The sequence below is a fragment of the Gobio gobio genome (genome assembly GCF_949357685.1).
Source record: "Gobio gobio genome assembly, chromosome: 6".
Classification (NCBI taxonomy): domain Eukaryota; kingdom Metazoa; phylum Chordata; class Actinopteri; order Cypriniformes; family Gobionidae; genus Gobio; species Gobio gobio.
Genome location: NC_137102.1, coordinates 55,403,673 through 55,415,787, shown reverse-complemented (window position 1 = coordinate 55,415,787; position 12,115 = coordinate 55,403,673). Strand labels below are relative to the sequence as shown.

The 12,115-nt window shown below is 38.9% G+C and overlaps 1 protein-coding gene across 1 annotated transcript; it reads left to right on the top strand.

The window, feature by feature from the left end:
• Nucleotides 1–4,937: 4,937 nt before the first annotated feature.
• Nucleotides 4,938–8,119, top strand: LOC307128591 (serine/threonine-protein kinase pim-3-like; the record flags this gene model as incomplete). Its single annotated transcript, XM_079820505.1, has 7 exons — nucleotides 4,938–4,968; nucleotides 6,088–6,366; nucleotides 6,972–7,054; nucleotides 7,150–7,200; nucleotides 7,281–7,653; nucleotides 7,770–7,943; nucleotides 8,028–8,119. The coding sequence occupies 7 exons, from the start codon at nucleotides 4,938–4,940 to the stop codon at nucleotides 8,117–8,119; spliced, it is 1,083 nt and encodes a 360-aa protein (XP_079676631.1).
• Between the last annotated feature and the right edge of the window lie 3,996 nt (nucleotides 8,120–12,115).

The following is a 12,115-nucleotide window of genomic DNA, read 5'->3' as shown; positions in this document are numbered from 1 at the left end:
CCACAGCACACTATATATATATATATTTTTTTTTTTTTTTTTTTACCATTGATGGTAATTAAAATCACTGGTTTGCCTGGTAACACAGTAAAGTTTGTGCCTCCACAGGAGCAGTCTGGCACCTTCACAGTTGGCAAAATGCAAGCTGGCAAAAAGAAGGAAAACCAATTATTTAGATTATCTATAACTGTCTGCTAACACACATTGAACAGCAAAATTAAAGCTTTCGTGAGAACGTACCTTGCTCATGGGTGCAATATCCATCTTCCCCTTTAATGATGCATGTGGTCGGAGGAATGGCTTCAAAAAAACCACGAATCACGCATTCCCTGTTGTGGAGTGGCTGTTTTTTGTGATGCAATACATCAAAGTCCCCACAGAACCACTCCTCAGGAAGACACTCTCTGCACCTAAGGAGAAAATAAAACAATATTATAATATAATACATTATTACAGGTTAATAACTCATATAAAGTACTGTACACTCTATTTAAGCTATTTCACTTTTACTAGGTTTGATTTTATTGTATAGGATTGCATAGTGGCTCAGTGTTTAGCACTGTCACCTCACAGCAAGAAGGTCCTAGATTTACTTTTCTCATTAATGTGTTTTTCATCTGGGTATCTAAGTCTTCTCCCATCCCAAAAGACATGCATCCTAGCCTATAAAGCAGGGCACTCAGCAAACCTACCCTGGGTAATTGAAGTTTGGTATTAATGAAAGCCAACCTAATAACAGCAGGCTCGTTGCAAAGGCAACACAGGGGATGACCAACAGTCTCTTTTGAAATAAGGCATTTTAGGTGGTATGGTCTTGCTTCTTTCCAGCGCTCAGAGGCTTTCTGCTGCCGAAAAGACCATGATGATGCAGAGCTACTTTGAGGCTGAGCAGCAGAAGAACATGACGCCAAAATATCAGAGAGCCTCTCCATATTTTTTTCTGTAAAGAAAATCCAAAAATAAAGCGGTAAGGGATCATTTACTGTAGATAAGGAACAATTAAAAGTCAACTGATCAGTATTAGAATGAACACTTTTTTTATACTGTACATGCATAAATTCATCACTGTGAATTACCAAATTCCTCTTGAGGATTTAGTTTTGTTGAGGTTGCAGCAAGTGGAGCAATCAACCGTGGGGTGTGTGGCTGTAAAACAGTAATAGAAGAATAAGAACAAGTTAGGCTATCACACTCTATTCTTGTTCTTCTTTTCAAACTATATACTAAACAATTTATGAAATCAGACATATGTTTGTTAAGTACTTGGTAGTGTCTTCTACAATAATGTCACTGAAAGGTTTATCTACTTTTTAATGTCTTTTTAGATATTTGAATATTTTAAACTCTCAATAAACAATTACATTGTTCTAATTTGAGTTGGTCCAACATTGTCATAGTAAATTCCTACAAATGTCAAATAATCCAGATATAACCTGTAGCGGAGGCTTGGCGTCGCCCTCGGCTTACCACGTCCTACAGAGTCCCTTTTAGAGGTGTGTGGAGGGTCTCGTACACGTTTCCTCTCATCAGCTGCTCTCTGTGTATTGGAGTGAATATTTCTTGTACGACTGATGTTGATAAAAGTATGGTAACCAAAAGGCAGGTAACTTGTGAAGGGAAAACACAACATAGTGTGTTAGTAAGGTGTTGAACAGCTTAAATGAGCCTTGGAATAGATTCTCCAAGTCTCTGTAACTCAGAGGAATGGAACTGCATATACTATTATTATTATTATATTCCCTTATTAACACGTCACAGAGCATGGCAGGATGCATCATGCAATATACCTGTATTAAATCTTCTGCACTCATCATTCTTACATATTCCTCATCATGTTTTACTTTAATTTGTTATGTTTGTTATAAAATGATTGAGGTGTACAAAAACTCTAACCTTGGCTTCAGCTAGAATGTGTTCATGTTTCAGCTCCAGAGCCATGCGTCTCCCCTCTTGGTAGTGGGGATCCTTTGAATCAAGTTTATGCTTGGTGGCCATTGCAATGCAGTCAGATACAGACAGACAGACAGACAGACAGTCAGAGTGAGATACAGACAGACAGATACAGACAGACAGTCAGAGTGAGATACAGACAGACAGTCAGATACAGACAGACAGACAGACAGATACAGACAGACAGTCAGAGTGAGATACAGACAGACAGTCAGATACAGACAGACAGTCAGATACAGACAGACAGACAGACAGACAGTCATATACAGACAGACAGTCAGAGTGAGATACAGACAGACAGACAGACACAGTCAGATACAAACAGACAGGCTGACAAAAGATGGGTAAGACAGACAAGTAGACAAAGACAGACAGGGAGGAAAGAAAGAGCAATAGATAAAGACCGTGAGATAGACAAAGATTGAAGAGATGGACAGAAATATAGATAGTGAGAACAGAGAGGATGTAAGATATAGAAAATAATGAAGAGATGGCTCTTAAAAGTGCCTTTGGGTTTTAAAAAGCAGGTTCAGATATGTTCGACAGGTGATATGTTTGACAGGATCTGCAGGGAGAACAACAGAAAATGTTAATTATGTAGTGTTATGTTGATATAAGATTTAAAAAGTGTACCCTAATAGTGAGTGATTCCCATTTTCTTATAAATGCTTAGGATAAATAAATACAGATCACGTTCTTATTTCCTGTGCTACTGTTAAAAGTCACGTAACATTTTTTTTTATTAATTTTTATTAATATATATAGGCCTACATATATATCTAGAACCTATATCTAGGCCTAGAACATGTTTTTTTTATAAACTCGTAATTGTATTAATTTTGGACGTGTAAATAATGCTTATGAATTCATATTGCTTATTAGACTGTTGTAAGCGACTTACCGTGGTGCAGAGCCATTGAGAGAGAGCCATTCAGAGCCATTCTCTCTCTATGGCTCTGCCGTGGTGGAATCGCGCTGGGCAATGGTTTCTGCGATGGTCGCACACAGTGACGTGTTGCACAAAATTGCGCCAAAATATCAATCATAATTAAAAAGTACAGTCTTAATATTTTATATCCGTGCTCAATTTTAAAGGGGTCAGCATAAATGTCCAAGTGAAGGAAACACGAGTATGTAGCCATTACATTTAAACACATATCACTTCCCAGAATGCATCCATCTCTTTGCCAAAGGATATGTCCATATAAAGTAATATAAACATTTCTGCAGTAGGCTATATAATTCATTTTTTACAACTTCATAATCAGTATTGAGATGAAAGTTATATAAAAGTAGGCTATTCTTTTTGTCTTTTCTTTTTTGGCGCAAAGAAAAGCAAAGTAGGCTCACTATTGCAAATTGAAATACCATCGACAATTATAAAATATCCCACAATAAATTAAGGCATGTTTTAAGCCTACTGCAGATATGCAGTCCTGCAATTATGTCGTTTTAATGTATTCCGAAATTATATTGAAAAGAGAGGAAAAATCGTGATATTACCGAATGAGAAAAGGGTTTCAGCTAGCTACCCTCAACGTCGGCTTATGGACGTGAGGGGAAAATTACCACAATATGTGATCGAAAATTATCAAATATAATGATGAATGTTTTAAGCATATAGAAAATATACCGTCCTGAAATTATGTAATTATAATGTATACAATTAAATAAAAAAGAGAGGAAAAAGAGTTAGTGTTAGAAAAATAATCAAAGTTCAAAATTCAAAGATGAGGGATTTGCACTCAAATCTATCGGACGACCCTCTCCGTTGTCAAGTGACGAATAGGGGTGAGACCGTGTTACAAAGAAAAACGTGGTGCAGGCACGGAAAATACGTCCCTTTGAAATACATTAGATTGAAAGTCGTGCTGCATTTAATAATTATTAAAAAAATAAATAAATGAGTGATTTTAAATTTAGTCCTGTGAATTAAACCGGTTAGTAGTCGAGGGGTGAAGAAATTAAAATTAATAAACGAGCCCAAAACAAAACGAAAAAGCCCATTATATGATTTTACTAATGAAGGAACGGGTGATGACCTTCATGATGTATAATGATCATAAGCACCATCTCTCAGTGTTTATGAACACATATCATTTAAGTTTATTAAGAGTTAAATGTATCTGCGATGTCATGTGACGATTCGGACTTAAATATTACGGTTAGGAATAATGTATGGTAATAAAACAAAATCATACATCGAAATAAAATAGGCCTAAACTTTATGAATAAAATAAAACTTCAAAGCTTGACTTCAATGGACGGCAAACAAGTATGTAGTTTGCCCCGCTATTTTAAATACATACATTTCTAAATTTTAGGTAAATTAAACAGAGTCCCAATCAAAGAAATAGGCTACATTTAAATCAAATGTCTATATTTTGAATTGAAGGGGTGTCATTTGCAACTGTGAATTCATTAATTGTACTCAGTTTTCTTATGATGAACAATTAAGGCTTTGAAAATGATAAATTCCAGGAATTATAAAACAAGTACAAAACCGAGAGCGTAACTGCACTCACGCACGCGACGTTATTTGTGTTTTTGCGTGCGTGCATATGAGCGTGCTCATATGAGTTGCTATAGCGACGCGTCCTGTGAATATGAACTTTAAATATAAACAGTAGAATCCGTCGCTGTTTGTTGGTTGAGCGGAGGCGAGACACCGACACGGTTGCAGATTGTTTCCTGTGCAAATCTCGAGATTTTGAGGCTGTTTGAAAGAGTTTTGAGGAGGCTTTTATTCTAGAAGGAGATCGGAAGATATTTTCTTTCCATCGACTTTTATTTTCTGAAAGAGTTCATATTATTTCTGATTACAATTTTATTTTATTGTAATTTTCGACGGAGTTTGAAGTTTTATTTCGTTTTTTTATTTGATTTGATTATTTTTTGGGGGAGGGGTATTTCTGAAGAAGGTTGTATTATATTCTCTTTTTTTTTGTATTGTATTTTGTATTGTTTCTATTACAGGTTGGAGGACGATGTCGATGGCTCTCATGGGTGAAAGAAGAGGTGAGTTTATTTTTGTTTCTGTATTTGTTGATTGGTATGGGTTATGGTATGATCGAAGAGTAGAGAAGCCCAAGAGGCGAAACTCTGTTGTGTTATGGGTAACAGTCTGTAGATGGCGCTGCTGAGGCGCGGCCGCCATTATTGACTGAAAGCTGCTGAAATCGTTAGCGCGCCAGTCACAACTGTGAAGATGAATATAAGTTTTGTCAAAACGCAAGCAGTGTTCTGCAATAAATTGCAAAAATTATACACAAATGCACACACAATAGATGGTGGTGTCTGATTAATTACTGAGATCTTATGACACCACTTCCATTTTAGTCCTGTTTATAGTTCATGTGTGCACTTGCTAGATTGCACATCTTTTTTGTACCTTTCCGCCTGTAATAGGACATTCACAGATTGATTTTGTTTTTGTTCTTGCCATTGAAACGTTCACTGTGTGCACTTTCACTGAAGATGTTGAAAAACCAGTTGTTAATATTTTTGGGATATTCTATGGAAAAGAAATTTCTTTAGAAATGTTCATTTATTATTTTGTGAATTAATTTATTTTTCCAAATCATATATATGGTGATGTTCACTATTATCAAAATCAACATTTGAATAAATATCTTATTATTGTGTGTCTGCCTATATATGATTTCATGCATTTCTGTTATTCATAAAACAAGGAAAATGCATAATAGAACATAAATATTGATAGATTAAAGGTTTGCAGTAATTTTATAATTGTATCTTTGCAAACCATAATTGGTAGGCTAATGAAGCCGAATCGGTGGGGCATACCCTTACGAAAAAGTACTATAGGAATCTTAAAGTATTTTGGGACAAAATATAGTAATCTTATAGGAATACTGTAGTAATTTGGGACATACTATAGAAGTACGATAAGACTACTATAGCAGCTTTAAAATATTATAGAGGTATTACAGAACATCACAGAAGTATGTGAAGAAACTTGTGCGAGGTAACCACATGTGATCCCTAAATTTCCCGGGCTAAGTGATCACATGCATTTGATTCCTCGCATATGAAATAAACTTGAGTTACTCTAAGAACAATTTGTAATTGATTATTATTAAAATATGACTAATTATTTGATGTGAAATATTCCAGCTCCAGGCCGCTGCAGATCCAGCAGAGCTGCTTCCAGTCAGTCGGCTGGTCAGTCGGTTTGGATCATCAGTTCGGATGACCACGAGGATCCGCTGCTACACCCGACACTGAGCCAGGAACTACCAGGATATTTTGCCCCCCTGCCTTCTGATTTGGCTGTGTCTGTGTCCACAGGTCCGGCTGACAGGAAGAGGAAGGGGCAGAGCGGGAGCCGGGAGGAACCAGACGATGGAAGTCCATCCACTTCATTTAAAACACCTGCGAAACGCTCTCGCAAAGGTCAGAATAGACTTATATTAAAAAATGTATGGCTCAGTTAATCAATTATTTGTCATTAACATAGAAAGTTGAAAAAATAAAGTAACAATTTGTTGTAACCACTGATATTAATTATTCATAATATTAAAAAACAGTTTCTAATGTTTGAAATATTCCAGCTCCAGGCCGCTGCAGATCCAGCAGAGCTGCTTCCAGTCAGGAGGTTTGGATCATCAGTTCGGAAGACCACGAGGAGCCGCTGCCAGACCCCACCCCGACACTGGGCCAGGAACTACCAGGATATTTTGCCCCCCTGCCTTCTGATTTGGCTGTGTCTGTGTCCACAGGTCCGGCTGACAGGAAGAGGAAGGGGCAGAGCGGGAGCCGGGAGGAACCAGACGATGGAAGTCCATCCACTTCATTTAAAACACCTGCGAAACGTTCTCGCAAAGGTCAGAATAGACTTATATTAAAAAGTTATGGCTCAATTATTAAATGATTTGTCATTAAAAAATATTCCTCAGCTGTTTGATGTAAGGACTGCATTAAAGTTATGTCTTTTGTACAGCTTTAGAGACTGCAACATGTTTTCTCTTAAGACGTTTCTTTGATCGTATGTTTTGCAGAAGCATATACGAAGGGCCGTTTGCTGGGAAAGGGCGGATTCGGCGCCGTGTATGCTGGGATCCGCAGGTCTGACGGACTGCCAGTAAGACATTTTCTTCCCTCCTTTGTTCAGACAGCCTTTATAAATGTTGATATCAGTAAATTCAGGTGTGATTTACTGTGGCTTATCGTCTACAGGTGGCCATCAAGTACGTCTCTAAGGACAGGGCCCTAAAGATGCTGAAAGATGTAAGTTCCAGCGTGAATCTGTTGTTCTGTTTCCTCCGTTTCGCTCAGCGCTGGATATAATGGAGCATTTGTCCCTGCAGGAAGGTCAGGGTCTGCTGCCTCTGGAGGTGGCATTGATGGCCCGGGTCAATTCGGCTCCCGCCTGCCCCAACGTCCTGCAGCTGGTGGAGTGGTTTGAGCGTGACACCCGCTACAGCCTGATCCTGGAACGGCCAGTTCCCTGCCAAGATCTGCAGAGTTTCTGCGAGGAGAACGGCTGTCTGGATGAGAGCTTGGCCAAGAAAGTGCTGGTGCAGCTGATCTCCGCTCTGAAGCACTGCGAGAGCCGCGGAGTCCTGCACCGGGACGTCAAGCCAGAGAACCTGCTCATCTCCACAGCTTCACACCACATCAAGCTGCTGGACTTCGGTTGTGGAGCGCTGATGAAGGACTCGGCCTACACGTCTTTTGCAGGTGGGTTTGCGTTACAGGAGGAAACGCTCTGTGGATGTTTGTGAACTTTTGGTGAGAGAATTAGTTTGGACCGGAGTTTATTCAGTGGATGTTTCTGGTCTTCTTGTGTCTCTCAGGTACTCTCGAATACGCCCCTCCTGAGTGGTTTAATCAGCGCCGCTATCATGCAGGACCGGCTACTGTTTGGTCTGTGGGGGTGACGCTCTATAACATCCTGTGCTTCCCCTTCATAGCCGCAGACAGGATCTCCTTTAGAAGCAGACTGATCTTCCCTAGAGAGCTGTCTACAGGCAAGAGATAGCAAACATTCAGAGGTAGAAACCCAGGATGAGTTTGTTGGTTTGTGTTTCTGAAGACTGTGTTGTGTGTAACAGAGTGCCATCAGTTGATCAGCTGGTGTCTCAGGGACGCGGCGGCAGACCGTCCCACTTTAGACGACATTGAGGTCCATCCCTGGTTGCAGTGAACAGGTGACCAGTGACATTACACTTATCTGAATCACAGCATTCATGGCTTGGATTGTATTGTTAGGATAGTGTAGATAAACGGTTTTGATTATGTGTTTAGGGTGAGCAGGAGTGACACCGGAACTGCAGAGAGCTTCCTGATCACCTACAGAAGTGGACCATCAACTACAGTTTACATCCTCTGCTCCCACTGATCTACACAAATATAGACACACTGTATTTGTCATAAATATAGATCAGTGTCTGCTGCGCTCTGTGAAGCTGTGTAGACGCTGGAGGAGCTGAACACGCAGCGCCAGCTGAAACCAGAGCCCAATGGGCCAGAGATCTGCTATTCCAGAGTAGCAAAACACGTAGTTTGTACCTCAATAGACCAAAGGGGAAAAAACACTGGGACAGAGCGCAGGGCTGCATTTCCCGATAACGTTGTCTCTTAGCGCGCTACGAAGACTCTAAAGGTATAACTTAACTAAAGGTATCCCATTTCTAGGCGTGCCCCGAACTATATCTTAGGAGGTTGCTTAAGGTTTACCTTCTTAAGTGCGGCGTCAGCAGGTGCTGAATTAGTTTATCAATGACTCAAAAATAGATGAATCACTCTATGCAGGGGCTGTTTAACTGCGTTATGTGAGACAGCGGTGTTCTTTATAATAGAAGCACTTCAGAAATTGTTGAAATTGCATTTATCAGGACTCGTGAGATCTTATAAATATAATCCAAATTGCAAACTAAATTAAAAATAAAAACCGTGGATAATTTATATAATTTTGAAATGATTGTGCGAACCTGCAACCTCTCATGCCCAAAGGTATCATGCATCAACCCACTAACGGGCAGTATGCCATTTATATTATCATAATATATTTTACCATAGTCTTCATTTACTCCACAAGCAGAGTTGATTGCCCGCATAACATTATTGGTGTAAATCACTAATTTCGGTTATTGGATGACCTACTCAATAAAGGCGCCACACGCGAAACATAATCAACAGCTATAGCGGAAAAAAAAGAAAGAAAGAGAAGAGTGGCGGCAGCTGAATTTCGGGGCTACTCCGTTGAGTTTGTCTTGAAAAAGTCGGAACAACAAGATCAAAAAACCGCTGAATTTACTGTCATGGCAGGCAAAATTAATTTTGAATTGCAGCTTTGGACAGGGTAGCCAGGGGACTAAAGTTTTCACGGATGAAATAGTGCACATAGAAATGGCTCCGCGGACGGCGCCGTCTTTGATTTAGCACAAATATTCGCTGTATCGCTGCCATAGTTTGACCAAACTCCCCTCCACAATCATTCCCTTTAAATAGACTCCATAATGGTTTGCCAGCTGATGAACCTTTGGATAATATAATTAAAAAGCTAACAACCATTAGTGTAATGACAATTTTAATCCTTACATGAAAAAAAAAAAACAAATAAATTAGCCTAATTGAACACTGGGTGTACAGTATATTACAACTTCAGAATTATATTCATATGGACTGACATGTAAAGAAGCTTTTTGCACAGTGGTGGCCACCAGTGGAATGAACTGTCAATAATGATAAGGTATAGCTAAGAGTGATTCAGACCAACCTTACGAAAGTAGGACTTACAGAAGGTATTCTTAACTAAGATCGTTTCAGGAAACACGTATTAACGTTAAGGTGCACCTTAAGGTATAACTTAAGAACGACGAGAAATCCAGCCCAGAACAGTCTGAGGCAGTGTTAACAAGCATAATGTGCTTGTTTTTCTCTTTTTGAAACTAGGACAGTAAAAATACAAACAGTCCAGTAGGCGGAGACAGACACACAGAAGCATCTATAAACTAAATACATTTATTATGCTCAGAACAATAACTAACATATTGTACGATGAGGTAGAGGGTGTGTGTGAAAGTCATTGAACTGCAGAGTGTAAACTAGCATAATGAGGTTTATTTATTATTACAAGGACAAGGAACAGAAATAAAATTAAGAAATAGAAAATACAAGAAATTAAACCCAGAGCTTAAATTAAACCCTTCCTGCAAAACAAGAGACCCAGGATCAACTAATTAATATTTATATTTATATATCTATTGTATTTTTTAAATTATTTATAAAAATCATGACAATGATTAAAACAATGTGTAAATAAAAGCCTAACACATATAGTGAGTGTGTCTATAGTCAGTGCTGAACATTAAATGCAAAACGGTTCAAATATAAACACTTTCAAAAACTTGCCCACCGTAACACAGAAAAACAAAAGCACGGACTAAACACACACACATTTACTGATCTAAAAATAGTCATTCTATTAATCTTATTTTTATATTACCATTACAACAGTCCCTTTACATTAACTGCTCTCATAAATATAAAAATTTTGTATTTTATACCTTACAGTCAATAAAAGGCATATTTAATGTAGCAGAATGTGTCACGTGTGTTTGGTTTTGTTTCCTGTTCATGTTTCATGTCTTTTATTCTGAAGTTGATCACAGTCATGGTTCCTGTTAGTCATGTGATCCTCTTGCCCTCATGTGATCTTATCATGTGCTTCTCTTGTGTCATGTTGTCATTGGTTCATTGTCTTGATTGTTCACAGGTGTGTCTTGTTTAGTCATTAGTCCTTGTGTATTTAAAGGGTCACTTCAGTGATGTAGCATTAAGCTTTGTATCAGTAGAAACCCCGTAGTAGATTTGAATTATGGTACTTTCCCCCCCTCATATCCCCCTGAGACGAGAGAATTATGCATTTTATTTCTGGAAAAAATCCTCCAATGACGCGTAATCTGAGGATTTTTTTGGCCAGAGGCTGTAGACTACAGCCAGTAGATGTTTTCAACCCGCCCACAGTGGGGAGATCTCACTCACTCACTTCCAGGCCCGGATTGGCTAATCGGTAGCACCGGGAAAATTCCCGGTGGGCCGGTCTGTTTTTTTGGCCACGAGGGCCGTTGTTGTCATGGCACTGGGTTGAAATATGGATGCTGTCCCTATAGCTGCCTGCACTCACAGCAGCCCCACTTTTTTATTTATTATTTTACCGCAGTCCCACTCTTTTTTATTTAATATTATCACGCAGAGTGCAGCCTGCAGGTTAATGATGACGTGATTATCTTTTCACTCCCTGGCCCCGCCCCCGACACAGCACCTTGCAAATTGCTCAAAATAAAAAAAGTCCGATTTTGGATAATAGGAAGCGCAAAGGCGGCGCTGAAAAGGCCAGGATAAAAAAGAAGAAAGCTTTGGAAACTGACGCGGCCAAATGTTCTAAGCTGAGCACATTTTAAATAAATGAAGACGACGAGGCCGGTAATAAGCTAACGTTAAGGTAGTTAGGAGCAGTGCGAGATGCTAGCGACCGTGCAAAACAACGTTGTCTGCAAACCACGTTCATGTATCAAACTTTTTCTTGTAGCTCTTCAGCAGCAGCCGCCTCTAGTCCGGTTTGCTGCTAACAGTGAAGAGCAAGGCCCAGTAACGTTACTAAGCACCAGTCATGAGCCCAACACACCAGATTGTCATTCAGAAGAACTAGTAATAGTAACGAAGCGCCCTAGTCAATGAAAAATGCCCTGAGATAATTAATGATACCTGATGATTCAGCAATACATTCATGAAACTGACTTGACTTGATTTAAAAGCTTTGTAAAAAGGGGATATTTGTGATGAGAAATAAATGTAACAAATTTAATTTAGTGTCAGAAAGAGAGCCAGGACCCAGTTGTGAAGAGACTTATGCTCTCACTGTGAAATACACAGGTAAGCTGCTATTGTACCATAGTGTGTGAATAAGCAAACATTATCACTGAAAAAATGCTTTTCTTACTTAGTATCTTACTTGTTTCCAGTTCAAATATATAAATTATTCTTAATTCAAGATACATTTACTAGACAAGGGAAATGGCATAAGAAATGATGTCTTGTTTTCTGGAGAGAAAAAAAACACCCTAAAATTATTATTTTGCTTAAAACAAGCTAAATCTAAAACAATTATTTTTTAGATAAGTGCAATACTTGTTTA